General features: G+C 42.3%; 1 protein-coding gene across 14 annotated transcripts in view; it reads right to left on the bottom strand.

Annotated features, from left to right (window-relative positions):
- Nucleotides 1–5,186: 5,186 nt before the first annotated feature.
- The window catches only part of celf1 (cugbp, Elav-like family member 1), a 28,308-nt gene continuing 17,757 nt past the window's right edge, over nucleotides 5,187–15,737 (bottom strand). For 10 of the 14 annotated variants that reach the window (XM_034127163.1, XM_034127205.1, XM_034127146.1 and 7 more), the window contains 8 exons: nucleotides 15,016–15,095; nucleotides 14,762–14,923; nucleotides 14,588–14,657; nucleotides 14,231–14,353; nucleotides 13,816–13,983; nucleotides 12,853–13,038; nucleotides 9,570–9,713; nucleotides 6,685–8,826 (listed from right to left, as the gene is read on the bottom strand). In XM_034127163.1, the coding sequence (XP_033983054.1) occupies nucleotides 8,699–8,826; nucleotides 9,570–9,713; nucleotides 12,853–13,038; nucleotides 13,816–13,983; nucleotides 14,231–14,353; nucleotides 14,588–14,657; nucleotides 14,762–14,923; nucleotides 15,016–15,095 (1,061 nt within the window). In that variant the 3' untranslated portion in view covers nucleotides 6,685–8,698. Of the gene's footprint in view, nucleotides 5,583–6,684; nucleotides 8,827–9,569; nucleotides 9,714–12,852; nucleotides 13,039–13,815; nucleotides 13,984–14,230; nucleotides 14,354–14,587; nucleotides 14,658–14,761; nucleotides 14,924–15,015; nucleotides 15,096–15,737 lie in introns of those variants that run through there. The other 4 variants (XM_034127187.1, XM_034127180.1, XM_034127213.1 and 1 more) reach the window with 2 other exon arrangements.

Here is a 15,737-nt window from a genome sequence, read left to right as displayed (position 1 = left end):
TTCCGACAGAACAGACGTAATATAACGTTTTCTCAAACATTTTAGTTGTACGGAAAGTAAACAACCAATATCAGGATCTCTCACACACACACACACACACACACACACACACACACACACACACACACACACACACACACACACAGCAGCTTCATGTCAGGTGGGAGGCAAAGAGAGACACGTCTCCCTCCTCAGAAAATAAACACTTACAAGGGGTTCGTTCTGGTGACTCGGCAGGAGCGTGTCTATGTTCCCACAGCCCGATGGTCCCACAGCCCGATGGTCCGATGGTCCCACAGCCCGATGGTCCCACAGCCGATGGTCCGATGGTCCCACAGCCCGATGGTCCGATGGTCCCACGGCCCGATGGTCCCACAGCCCGATGGTCCGATGGTCCCACGGCCCGATGGTCCCACAGCCCGATGGTCCGATGGTCCCACAGCCCGATGGTCCCACAACCTGATGGTCCCACATTTCTAAGTAATCTAACTATAACTAACCTAACCCTAACCCGAACCATTGGGCTGTGGGAACATAGGGATGACCCCGACTCGGCAATGTCTCTGAACGATGTAACACTCAAATTTGTACCTAAATGCAGTAAAGCAACATCACAGAATATTTGTGAAGGCTTTATGAGCTGCTGCTCTGCCAGGTATGCAGGTAGCTTTTCCTTTTTCAGATTTCAGTCTCAATTAGCAGTTAAAATGCTAGTTGTCGTGCATCTCCATGAGATGTAAATAAAACTGAAGAAATACATTTTTCTCTCCTGTCATAAAACAGGAGAACCCTGCTAAAGGAACCGGGTGCAGGTGGAGCTCCACAACAGAACACAGACTTTACTCCAGTTTGTCATGTTATCACAAAATAAACACTTATTTAGCGTTGCTGACCGGCCTCGAGATTAATTTGGTTAGAGCTTCACCTTCAAAACTGAAGGGCTATATCAGTGGTATTACAGGCCCACTTTATAAGAGATTATTATCTTCTGACTTTTAAAATATGTGCATTTTAATAATTTTACAAGATTTAATTCAATCTTTTAATCTTTTTATCCGAAGCCTTGCAGCTGGAGCAACACCCGGTCCTCTCTGGTCTCTGGTGTTACCGCTGTGTTGTACACAACATTTAACACAAATATTAAAACATGAAGGATGCTTCTGGTGTCCACACATTGTTTTCTATAGTGTATAAACAGAGTGACATCCCAGATATCAAAACTGATTGGAAATATTTAGAATACCTTTAGGATGCCTGTTTTTTGGACCAATTACAACAGGCACCCTAAATGTATTCTAAATATTTCATATCACATTTGAATGTGTTTTTTAAGATGACATTTCAGTGAGAACCTTGTCATTCTCAAAACTCCTTTTCTGTTGTTAAAGTCACAAGAACCGGTTGCAGCTTTACAGAAAGCTTTTCTTAATTTGTGTACAGTAATCTGAGATAAATCCCCTTTGTTGTAACCTCGCAGAGAAAGAAACATTACAGTTTTATTATTAAATATATTTAAATCTTGTTTAAAAAGTATATAAATATGTTTGTCCCGGCCCATAGAGAGCCGAAGTCCCTCCCTTTCCGGGGGACCTCCATGGGACCTTATTTAGGAAAAAATATGTATTGAAGTCAATGGAGAGAGAGAAATTATCTTTCGATCCCGTTTGAATTGTGCCATGAATTACACATATGATGTTTGTCAATTTAAAAGAAAATGTTGCAAGTCAAGAAAAAAAAAGTTTGTCGTAAAACTGTGAAGTAACACTTATTTTTGCGTGAAACCGCTCAATTAACTACATCTCAGGTCTCGTACAATACACGTCACCTTAGTACATTTCACCTCTTTCTTTCAGAATGAGGCGGAAAGTATTAAACGAGGTGAAAATCATTACACGTCTGGGCATGTTGAGAGCTGCAAATACACAAAAGTGGAGTTAGTCGGTTCCGTAAGAGCCAGCGTGCGGGACCGACTGTACAAGGTTTCGGTGAGTGTTAAACAAGTGTAATGTGTAACGTTAATGTCAGCTAGCTAACATTAGCTAACAAGGTACACTCCCGTGTTTTGTTTTAGCAACTCGTTTTCTCGTTAAGAACTGCGTGATCGTATGCTGTTGATAACATTAGTGTTGGCAAGGACAAGGTACACAGAAAACTAGTTGCTAAAACAAAACACGGGAGATTTGTTGACAAAATACATTTAAAGTCAAAGTTTCAGGTTTTCAGTGATAGAAGCAGCACCCTCTAATCAGCTGTTAATTTCCAATGAGTTGTAATGTGTCTTAAAGGCTGGACTGTTAGCACATGTGAAGTTTGACCAGTGTATGACCATTTTCATAGGAGTTATAGCAATATCGTGTTTAACGGCGAGGGTTGCGTTGACATGGCAACGGCTTTTGAGGAAAACTCACAAGTGGCACATAGACATATTGAGGTCCGGACCATTAACCATAATCTGAAGTCTAGTGCCGTTTGGACGATTTTCCTTTTTGTTTAGTCTCCGCACCCTAGATATACGTAGCAATTTTCGTTCGTTTACGTGAAAGTGGGGGGAGTTTACGTTAAAACGGAAGTGGGCTTGGCCTACACACATTTTTTACGCAAAGTTCCGGAACCAATTCCACATCGCAATTTTCACCAGTCCTGACGCGCGTGCAACATTTGGTGAGTTTTTCATATAAATTATGTAGCGAAGCCCACGCCACGTCACTGTAGTCGCGCGGGTTATCTTCCGTTATGATTTCGGAACATCTTTCTTGCTTTGCCGGTCGTTTTTCCTGTTTTGTGTGTGTTTGGCAGGGTTGTTGCTCGCTTTGCGAGCGATTACAATAGGGTCTTCGCCGACCTCTGGTCTCAGACCCTAATAATAATACTATCGATATCAATAATAAATTGTGCGACGTGGGCACAATTCGTGCGTGTGTGTGCGCTTGTGTGTCCCATGTTGTGATGTGTGTGTCTGTGCTTTTGCCCGTCGTTTTCCCTGTTTTGTGTGTTTGGCAGGGCTGCGCGAGAGATTACAATAGGGTCTCAGATCCTAACTACTGAGGGAATTTATGATATCAGAGAATTAGGCCCAGACAGCATGCATGATTTAAAACAGGGTTGCCAACTCTCACGCATCTGGCGTGTGACACACGCTTTCACTCTCAATCTCACGCTCTCACGCTGCCCAAACTATTCTCACGCCAAAAACAAGATGAACCGGCGATCGTTTTTGGCTGGTTATTTACAATGTTGAGTTGACAGCTGCTCAAGCTGTCGATCCGCTCCCTCCCCGCCCCCACCACTCTTAACAGACAGCAGAGCAGTGGGAGCCGGTTGGTCAATCCCCGACCCGTATTGCGCATGCGCAGATCTAAGATCCAGTAGAAATGATAAAAAAGTAAAAGTCTGCTGCTTATTGTTCTACCAGGCCAAAATAGAGTCAAAGAGTACATGAGAGTGAGAGTGTGTTAATTAATATATTTGGCAGTTTGGAGTAAGTCTGTAGATTTGTTTGTGTGTGTTTCATGTGTAGGCCTCTCACGATAATTTATTTTGTTGGATACATTTTCCTGGAAATTATTGCGATAAACGATAATATTGTCGGCACCGTTGTATGACCATTTTAGACCACTGACATAATGATAATATATAATAATAATTCAAGTACATCCTTTCAAACTGCTAGTCACATCCTCATGTAAATGGCAATTTATCGAGGTCAGAAAAGTTATCGAGTTCATTTTTATTTATCGTACGATAAGTCAATTAATTGCTTATCGCGACAGGCACACAATAAAACAGTGGAAACAAACATGTTTGACTTTCATTAGCGAATGAAACTGTGTGCCCTTTATAGTCTGTGTCCATTATTGTGTATTTGTATATATTGTATATATATCCTATATATATATGCTAAGGTCCCGCTGCTGACACGATAGCAGTCATTTAGTGCGCATATTTGTAATTAAACCCATGATATCAAAATCTCACTCCAGCCAGGTACCCAAAGTTGGCAACCCTGTTTAAAATGTAGACTCTTTTTCATTTTCAATACACTTTTAAACAATCAAAATTCTCTGTTCACGTGCAGATGTTCTATCTCTCTGTCCCAGTGTTCTCTTCTTCTCTGCTCCTGCATGAGAGCCGCTGGAGGCTCACTAGTTATAAAGTGAGGTTAGCATCGGTTTAATATGATTAGCAAGGTCTGTGTAGCATGATAGCTCAAGCAACAGGTCGGTAAGAAAAATGTCTCTAAACTTAGGCATTTGTGTCACTGTGTTATTCAAACTATCATCAACGTTGAGGACTCCACACTTCAGATGGATCATATTTGAAAACCTTTTTTTAGCTTCGTCGCAGGCTAATGAGGTGCCATCTTTGCCTGTTGGTCCTCCTGTTCATGCGAGGAGCCGATTGGTGCTGCAGGAACCTTCTAGAAGTTAGCCCTCCTAACCCTGTTACACACTAGGAAAGGACTAAGAAAAAAATAAGATATAACTGAGTATCGAAGCAGGATGAGAGCATGGGTGAGTGGTAGCTTACCCTCAGTGTGGGTCTGTTGGACACACAGTACACACACAGAGGCCACTTGTGTTTGATATTGATCTGACACCTCACAAAACTAATTTCATGTTGCAACCAGTGGCACTGACATGAAGCTGTTCGACACACATCATCTCTGCGACTCCGTAAAAAGAGCAAAATACTGATTGTGCAAAACATTTGGCACCAGTTTATTCATAATTTAATTTAACACAAATTAGATCACATTTTGCCAAGAATTTCAGTGCAGATAATACAAAAACATGCATACTAAATACACTGTGACAAAAGTCCCTCCTCTGGATTGTGTGTGATTCTGCACACATAGAAGAACAGCATGTGTGCTTCCAGTCAAAAATACTGACAGTCCTCAGAACATATCTCTAACGGAAACCATTACCCTCTGCTAGCCTAGCATTAAATTACTAATATCTAACAACACGTGATCACTAACCTGCTTTGAAAGTGTCAGTAATTTGACACACACACACACACACACACACACACACACACACACACCCACACACACACACACACACACACACACCACACACACACACACACACACACACACACACACACACACACACACACACACACACACACACACACACACACACACACACACACACACACACACACACACACACACACACACACACACACACACACACACACACACACACACGTCAGGTGAGCTAAATCACACACAAACAGAGCACTGCCCACAACACAGCAGATCAAATAAGTTAAAGTCACACTCCGCTCAAACTGGTTTTGCAAAAACTAGTGGTTATGTGTCAGTTCTACAAAAATAGATTCTCTGTTTGGATTGTAACAATTTCAAATGAAGCCTAAAACGTTTCTTGGGGCAGTCTTCCCCGACTGGCGGGACAGAGGACAAACAGAATGGAAGACAACCAAACACAACCTCCTGGTAATCAATGCCAAACACAAGGTCAGGGGAGACATTGGAAACATCAGAGAAGAGCAGAAGACAAGGACTGGACGATGAAGTGACGCCACAGCAACATGCTAGGCAAACAGGAAGAGATCTAGAGAGAACAGAAAGAAAAACACAACAGGGAGACACACTAAGTTAAACTGCAATGGAACACAGACAGGAGAGAGGAGGAAACTAAGAATGAGAAAACATCAGTGTACACAGTCAGGGACAGAGAGGACGACACACACACACGACATTTGAAACAAAGCACAGCACAGAATGAATGACACATGCAGGTTCACCAGAGATACAGATAATCACCTATGGAGAGGTCCACAATAAATCACATCAATAATATATAATATTATATTTAATACTGATCTGTTCGTATCTATTATTATTAAGGGTTAACTGGTATTCATTTATTGTAATTAAAAAGTGATGAGAATGAAAATAGAAATGTTACTCCAAATGACTGATGAATGAATGGATTTGAAAAATGCTTTAAATGTTTTTATTTTAAATGTACCATACTAGCAGTATTATATGTTTTAGCATAATTCTCAGAACATAATATTTAATGTCACAGCTAACCATTGTGCAAATGTTGCAATTTGTTCAACCATTAGAATCAGCTAATAGTTTCTGTATATCTTTGTTCAATCTGGAGATAGTGGATGAGTTTACTGCGATCAGAACTGATTTATGTCAGTGTCATTGATTGGGTGATCACTTTTTAAAGATTTACTTTGTACACACACACACACACACACACACACACACACACACACACACACACACACAGAACACAGTGGTACACACACACACACACACACACACACACACACCACACACACACACACACACACACACACACACACACACACACACACACACACACACACACACACACACACACACACACACACACACACACACACATATATACACCTTTGGTATACAGTAAGACACTTCTTCGTGGTGACGTCTGATGGTCACACACACACACACTTTTCCCGTCTTCACTTGGGCTCAACCTTCGGACTTGGACCTGGAATCAGTTTTAAAACTAGTCCCAGTTCTAGAACTCGGACCAGAACCAGGCCTGGTGTGAAGTTGTTGACAACCAGTGAAATCACACTCTTCCTCACATTAAACAGGACCAACAGACACATGTTGACATGGACCTTTAGAATAAACTATGCTACCTGTGTTTTTGTAAAATGAGTGGTTTATTCAGATGAAGGCATATATGACAGAGAAGGAGATCTAAGAAGTGTGCAGCAGCACTGATGGATCCTACACACACAGTCCATGCCACACTGACACAAAGTACACATCACCAAACAGGCAAGGAAAAGACACACACACCGGTGATCAGATTCAGCTGTTGGACTAAACATCTGTCTTTCAAAAATAATTTCAATTCAGATAAATAATTTAGGCAATAAATAGTTCCCCGACACACAGGGGAAGTATAAAACCTATAACAAAATTAAAAAAGGCATAATAGTTTAAATATACATCTCAACAATTGTCTCACTTCCTAGTTCTATAAAATTAAAACACAATTTTTTGCAACTCTACGTTACTAACAGGTTTGCCTTGAGCAAGTTGACATTGATATGAATAAGAGTTCGGTGAGAGACACAGTGGTGTAGCCCTCTGTAGGTTAGCTAGCTGTTAGCTAGCAGGACAGTTGCTGAGGGGTGTTGGTGATTCTTTACTCAACACCAGGATTCAGGGTAGAAAGTTACTAAAACCATCAAATAGATTCAAACAAAGTAATGAATGTGCATCAGACAGACTCTGGGTTATTCAGATGAAGGTAACAGACCTATCATGTTTGGTTTTTACTTCACAGTATTCCCAGGAACAGCTGACATCAGCAGCAGAGGAGGAGCTCCGCTGAATCATACTCTGTCCTCGAGGAATCTCAAGACTTAAGTACAATTCCATCTGCAGTGGAAGTGAGTCCGTCTGACGTCCAGATCAAAGAGCACAATAACTAAAGGAGCAGCCTCTAGCTACAGAATGGTGCAGTGATGATGTCTTTTTTTAGGCCGACAAAACGCAAAATCTCCAGAAGTAAAAAGCTAATGTCAGCCTATAAAGGAACTACTTGACTTCACATCAGCATTAGACTAAGCTAAGGCAGCTAATGTTTGGTGTGATGGCGTTTAGTCATCTCATTTATACACTTGTTAGCAACCTCTGTTTTATGCCATATAGGATCTTCAGACATTCACCAGTGGGGGGTTAATTAACATATTCTATACGTTATATAGCTAACACATGAACATCTTTTTTGCTTGTGTTAACCACAGACCTTATTTCAGGTTTCTAATCATAAACAAGTTCGAATCGGATGTTGGAAAATACTGACTTATATCCAGGGTTTTAGGACTCATTCCTGCACCACTCGATCATATCCAGCCAATGTTTGATTACAGCTAAACCTATATGTTGTATGATGTGCAGAATCCACTTGAGGCACCTTGCTAAATGCAAGCCCTTCAGCAGCAGCAGCAACACTCAGATAGAGAGAAGCATTCAGTCTGTATCACACTGCTGCACAACTGCAACACACACATACTGCGTCAAACTCACACAGTGAGGACTAATATGTCTAAAATCTCTGAGCATGTTTGAGTGGAGCTCCTCCTCATGAACGATGTCAGCTTCTGTACTTACCCTGACCCTTACATCTAATGTAGGCGCATATCACATACACTGTCTCTATTTTAAGAGATAATACAAGTGTTTAATATAAAAGCAGGTTTGAGAAAATGTAAAGTAAACGTAGTTATGATTTCTGTTCATCTGCCTGTTTTCAGGAGCATACTGCTCAGTCTGGGTGGGGGGGTAAACAAGAAGGAAACAAAGATGGATTTGGCACGGCTCTGACCACACTGTCAATGTGCAACACGTCCTAACAATCAACTCATATGTGTATAAAGTACCACAGCAAACTGATAACATTTCAACTTAAAAAAAAACACCTGTTTGTCTTATTAGTGAAAGGAAAACAAAGTGCACAAACCACAACATAGCACATGAACAATCCAGTGTAGCCTGAAAGCTCTTCGTCATGTGACCCGCTGGACATGTGAGTGCCCAGAGGCAGAGCAGCGTCACCCTGTAATGCATAGACCAGTTCTGAGTGGGCCAGGCTCCGTTATTCACACTCCACTTACCATAACAGCACCCTGCCTAGCTAAGTGTTCAGTACGGCTTGCTGTCGTTCTTTGAGCGCTTCAGCTGCACCTTCAGCCGCTTCATGCCGATCTGGAAGCCGTTCATGGACTGGATGGCGGCCTGCGAGGATACGGGGTTGTCATAGCTCACAAACCCTACAGGAGAGATACGGAGGAGAACAGCTTTAAAAAGTCCCTCAGGGAATGTGCAGTCTGGTAAGCTGGGCGTGGCAGAGCGGAGGGAGCGCTGTAGCCCGATAGCTCACACTAGGTTATTAAGGTTATAGATTTTTATTACACGGCTAATTGAATATTCTATTCTGATTGGTCAAATTTGGACATTTCAGAGGTTGTTAATACTCGCCAAATAATGACCGTTGCTATGGAGGATCAAGGGAGAGAAAGAGGTTAAAAGACAGGGTGTTGGACGTCAGAGAAATCACCAGAAGAAGACAGACAGGAAGTAAACACTTAAGGGAACAGCAGAAGAAGACAGACAGGAAGTAAACACTAACAGGAACCCGGTATGGGCTCTTTAGTGTTTAAGGACTGGTTAGTGGAACAGAAACTGTGAACAGAGTTGGACAGTTACAGAAAACATTGTTCAGTGCTGCTGTCAGTTTAAATCACGTTGCTGTTGTCTCAGTTCCAGCCGTTGGTTCGTGAAAAACTGACTATTTTTTTCTTAGCAGAAGAGATATGATCATTTTTAAGTCAATACAAATTATTTCAAGTCGTTAGTTATTTAGAATGTGGCCATGTAATAATAATGTGCATCAAGGCGGTCAATAATGAAAAAAGAACACCCTTGCTGAACATTATCCCTTACTTACAAGGGGTCTGACTCAGATATTATATTGATCAAAAGCTTATAAGCTGAAGTACTTTGCGTAACTCACCAAAACACTTGCTGAGGTTTGTCTGTTTGTCGATGAAGACTTTAGCAGAGATGACATTTCCAAAGGGCATGAACATCTGGAGCAGGTCCTGGTCTCCAAACTCCTGCGGCAGGTGGTAGATGAACAGGTTGGCACCTTCTGGACCTGCCAATAAAACAGCAGTGATAAATTAACTCATGACTGACGGGAAACCTGTGTAAACTTCATTTATTTTTCACCACCGTCCCAAACCAGTACAGTCTACTGTGCTTCATTTTTAGGGAAGGATTTGTTCATTTTCAAATTTGGTTAGTACCTTCCTGTGTTATTAGATGATTATGATGTGTAATTGTTTGAAAGGGTGATGTGAAATACTTCACTAAGGAGTTCATGCATGTAGAAGGCCAAGAAAACCTGGTCTGAATAAGAAACTGTAATCCCTCACTACAGATAGAGACTCTATCAACACAACACATGTCTCTGTTTCACAGTCAAACTTTATTAGAGCGCTGACAGATTACAATAAGAAATGCATGATGTTCTCTACAGTCATTTGAGAGGGTATCAAACAGATCATCTGTAGCTTTGAAAACATTTCACAGCATAAATATATCAAAAACAATCTGTACAAAGTAAAAACTTTCCAAGAAGTAAAAATATATAGGTTCCTCTGTGAGACATGGAGTACAGTCCTCACAGTAGCTGCTGATACTTTAGTTACATGAGTTACTTTGTTTTATAGAAGATTACTCTCAGCTACATCATCACATATCTCTTCACAACTAATGCTTTCTTTTTTTCCCACACATGTTGCATGTGTACAACAAGTTCCCTCCGTCAATACTGTCACCCACACACTGCGCTGTGTAGAGACTGTGTGCTGCCAGAGAGTTGGGACTCTTCCAGTGTAAAGAGCCATAGAGCGAGCGACATGGCTTCTGGGCGCAGCTAAACACAAGACAGTCCTGTGTGGCTTCTGGGCGCAGCTAAACACAAGACAGTCCTGTGTGGCTTCTGGGCGCAGCTAAACACAAGACAGTCCTGTGTGGCTTCTGGGCGCAGCTAAACACAAGACAGTCCTGTGTGGCTTCTGGGCGCAGCTAAACACAAGACAGTCCTGTGTGGCTTCTGGGCGCAGCTAAACACAAGACAGTCCTGTGTGGCTTCTGGGCGCAGCTAAACACAAGACAGTCCTGTGTGGCTTCTGGGCAGCTAAACACAAGACAGTCCTGTGTGGCTTCTGGGCAGCTAAACACAAGACAGTCCTGTGTGGCTTCTGGGCGCAGCTAAACACAAGACAGTCCCGTGTGGCTTCTGGGCGCAGCTAAACACAAGACAGTCCCGTGTGGCTTCTGGGCGCAGCTAAACACAAGACAGTCCCGTGTGGCTTCTGGGCAGCTAAACACAAGACAGTCCCGTGTGGCTTCTGGGCGCAGCTAAACACAAGACAGTCCCGTGTGGCTTCTGGGCAGCTAAACACAAGACAGTCCTGTGTGGCTTCTGGGCAGCTAAACACAAGACAGTCCTGTGTGGCTTCTGGGCAGCTAAACACAAGACAGTCCCGTGTGGCTTCTGGGCAGCTAAACACAAGACAGTCCTGTGTGGCTTCTGGGCAGCTAAACACAAGACAGTTCTGTGTGGCTTCTGGGCAGCTAAACACAAGACAGTCCTGTGTGGCTTCTGGGCAGCTAAACACAAGACAGTCCCGTGTGGCTTCTGTTCGTGGTCTGGCAGCTAAACACAAGACAGTCCCGTGTGGCTTCTGGGCAGCTAAACACAAGACAGTCCCGTGTGGCTTCTGGGCAGCTAAACACAAGACAGTCCTGTGTGGCTTCTGGGCAGCTAAACACAAGACAGTCCTGTGTGGCTTCTGGGCAGCTAAACACAAGACAGTCCTGTGTGGCTTCTGGGCAGCTAAACACAAGACAGTCCTGTGTATCTTCTAGCTGCTTTGCTTCCAGCATGTCCGAGAAACTAAGCTTTCAATTGAAAGAAAGTGATTTGCAGATGTATAGATGTATGTACACAGGAGGGGGCACATTTTTCAAATATTGCCTCAGACAAGCTTTTTTCAGTTTTTCCTGAAAAATCTATTTCAACTGTCTTTATTCAACAATTTGAACAATTCTCAATCTTATCCTTTTACTTGTATACATGAATCAACACAATGCATTAACTCATATACTCTAAAGTGTTTCAAATGTTGAAATGACACAGTTGGCAAAGTAGTTGTATTGAAAATAAAGCGCCGCTTTGGTGTTAAATAAGGAGTTAATGGAGTTCAGGTTTGTTAGTTTATTATACATACATAGTAATAGTAGAGTTTATAGAGAGGTATTCCTTCAAACTCTGGCACAGAATACAGATGAGTGACAAAAGGAATCCCCTTTATTATAGTTTCTTGATGAAATTCATTATTGCATAGGTATGTGTTGCCTGAGTAATGTGTTGCCTGAGTAATGTGTTGACTGAGTAATGTGTTGCCTGAGTAATGTGTTGCCTGTCACACAGAGTACCTACAGCCAGTTTAGCAGTGTCATTCTAAATATAGAAAATGGTTTTGGATAGAGAGAGTATGGAATGTATATGGACTTACTTTAACACACAAACAAACGTATTTGTGTGTTAAGGTTAGCTCTTCTACATTCCATTCCTGTTATGGACTCAAGCTATAAGGTGGAGCAGTGACATGATGACATGAGGCCGCGTCAGAGAAGGTGGAGACGTCTTACCGGTGCTGCGACTGTCGCCCGCTGACGCAGCAGATTTAAAACAAGACACAATGCTTAGAAGAAAGTCAACACACAACACACACACATCTGTACCAACCTGCAAACAACACAACTTCAAATCAAGTCAGGAGACAAGCACGGAGTATGCTCCCACCCTGTTAGAATTATTCTCCATTCAACTCACATTTCAAATGTTTTCCCTGAGTTTTGTAAGAAAGGATAACTTTGAAGAATGCTCATACATTAAATCAATTGAATAGTAAATATTACACCACTCTTTGTAAGTGGTGTAAGAAAATATTGTTGCAGTATAGTATCGCAATATTATGTTGTGTTACTGTACTGATTCTCAACAACACTATATCAAATTTGATTCAGCTTAATCTGTTTTAATGCATAACATAACATGTAACAGTTTTCCATATATTTGATTTTTGAACATGGCAATGAACCATCTTGAATCAACCCCTCATGATAACCTCAGTTTAAGCCTCTACAGCCCTTTATCCCTGCAGTCCCTTCCTCTGCACCTTCCCATGTCACCCCCCCTCCTCTCAGCCCCCAGAACCCACCTTCCTTCTGGCTGCCTGCGGCGGACACGCTCTGCTGGGACAGCAGGCTCTGGTTGTAGAGGCTGGGCAGGGCGGCGGCAGCGTACTGCTGGATGCCGGAGTACGCCTGGCTCAGAGCCTCCATGGTGTTTCCTGAGCCGTTAGACAGAGCTCCAGAGCCCAGGCTGCCATTCAGAGCTGCCATGCCTGCATCAGGGACAGCAGCCAGAAAACAGTCAGTAACTACAGTCACTGTCAATGTTATGGATATCAATGTTTATGGACAAGGTCGGTTGTGAAAATTCATAATAACAAAAATGTAATGTACATATAACGCACTTTTGAGGATACTCAAAGATGCTTCACATGAATGAAATAAAAGGACTTCAAACACAGTACAGGCGCACGGTATACCTGTGATATTAGACAGCTAATAACAATACCAGCAGACAGTGTGGAGTCAAGTCCATATCGCTGTACTGTACTGGCAGCATACATTTACATGTGCCTGTGGAACTACAGGCAGCTAACATTAACATCCATTCAACTTGAATTACATTCACAGGACAACCTCTACATTGCCCCCCCTCTGGCTAGCCGAGAACAAACTCACAGCTACAGAGTTATTATTACGCACACTGCCTCACTGCATTTAGTTTTTCATTTAACAAATACGACTACTTTGCACACTTAATAATGTAGATATCCTATGTTTACAGTTTCTCTCAGTAGTAGGTTGGTCTATACTAGAGTGTATTCGGACTTTCTTTATTTCTATTCACTCTATAGACACTCAGTTTATGTTTTTTATTTTTAATATTTTAATATTTACTGTTTACGTTATTTTTTGTTTAATTTAACTGCAATGCTGCTGTAAAAAAACAACTTACCAATTGGTGATCACTAAAGTATATTTGATATTTATGTCATCTTTATATTAACCCTGTCTGCTCTGTAACTTTTAGAGTTTCACATCAAGCGTACTTCCTGTCCGTGATCTAAGCAGTGCAGATGGACGGGTCCAGTGTAGGTCCGTACCTGCCAGGGAGCCCATGTTAAGGCCGGCTCCAGCCCCAGCAGCGAGGGACTGCAGGGCCCCCAGAGAGGCCATGGGGTTCAGTGAGGAGTTACTGCTGGAGGTGGGGGAGGAGCCTGCTCAGGGAACATGAACTGTTAATGTTGGAACTACACATTATACTATGTTACAGCTCAGAGATAAACACAGCATCACTCTGACCTTTGTTATTCATAATATAAAGAAATCATAAAATATCAATCTGAGAAAAGTAGAGTTTGGAAAACACAAGTTTCCTGGACTCATATGGATGTCACCTACTGCGTGTACCTTGACTATGTAACAGTATTGTATCATGTATTATTTAATGTCATATTGTTTTACCTGAGCTTGTTAGTGCACATAGTGGGCTACTAGAGGTTGTCATGGCGCTGGAGCCTGTGGGCGTGGCCTGTGTGGCAGTGGCAGCTGCTGCTAAAGCAGCCAGGTTCTGCATGGCATTAAGACCTGACAAACACACACACAGTTAGTTCAACATGCAGCCCCACCGTCCTGGGATCACTATCAGCAGTGTTCTCTGGAGTGTGCTGCAGTACAGGGTTGAGGCTGAAGCATCATGCTCCTTATGACTCAGAAGCCACCAGGGATCAGTATTAAACACATATACATTCAATTGTACATGACTGCATGATAGTTCATATTGGACATTGTATGAAGGCATGTGTGTGAGTGTGTGTGTACCTGAAACTGGGTGCAGGTTGTTGAGAGCGTTCCCTTGGGAGGCTGACTGCTGCAGCAGCTGTAAGTAGAGCTGAAGGAGAGAAGAGAACACGCTGAGGGGACAGTGGAGTTGTAACCTGGAGAAAGTGATTTGTAACAGGCTGAGTTGTACATCTTGCAGTAACACACACTCACTGCCAGATACTGTGGCCCCAGGCTGTTGAGGCCGGTGAGGTTTCCCCACATGGAGGCAGCACTGAGCTGCTGCATCTGCTGCTGCAGCTGCTGAGCCATGCGCTTCTGCTCCTTGTCCTTCTGAGTGTCCGCAAATTTCACCACAATGGGCGATGAGCAGCCCTGAGCACACACCAAGCATATACGATGGGTTTATTTGCAACTTAAGAGCATGTCTAATAATTGATACTTTTTAAAAAGCAGTGCTGTTTTACCTCCATGGTCTGGGACTGGTGCATGGACTTGATGGCTGACTGGGCCATCTGTCTGGCTGTGAACGTCACAAATGCACAACCTGGAAGAGAGAAACAAAAGGTGTCACAGAATTCTCAGTGCCTTGATTCAAAAGTGACGTTTTTACCAGCCTAGATAGCGATGTCACACAAATACATGTCAACATCCTGTACTATATTCCTGATTCATTCTCTCAGTGTACCAGAAGCCTAGAGTTACTATCTGCATTGCATGAATGTGTTCTAAATTCCAGGTGCTTACTCTTGGGAGTTGTTGTGGAGTTTTGTGACCAATCCTAATAAACCTCAATATATTTGAACCACAGACATGTTTGTGTGTCTTTTGTGGCATCATTGTTGATGAGGTTGCTGAACCACCTTGGTATAATATTCATCTTACCCACCTGTATTCTACAATTGATTGAATGTCGTTTTTTATCGTTATACAAGGTGTTTGACGACAGTTTGTTGAGATGGAGAGTAGTTCAATTCAATAATATGTTTTTTTATTTATGGTTGTTTTGTATGTTGTTGTGATTTGATCCCAAATAGTTACAAAAGACATTGAGAAAAAAAATAAAAGGCAAATTCAACAGCAAGAGGAAACATGTATCTGGGTTCTCTAAAAAACATCTACATTGTCAGCAAACGGACCAATGATGTTCTTCACTGATGTTCTTTTTTACACTTTGATCAACTTCAGA

The sequence above is a fragment of the Trematomus bernacchii genome, unplaced genomic scaffold (genome assembly GCF_902827165.1).
Source record: "Trematomus bernacchii unplaced genomic scaffold, fTreBer1.1, whole genome shotgun sequence".
In the NCBI taxonomy this organism is placed as follows: Eukaryota; Metazoa; Chordata; class Actinopteri; order Perciformes; family Nototheniidae; genus Trematomus; species Trematomus bernacchii.
This window is presented reverse-complemented; position numbering and strand designations above follow the sequence as displayed.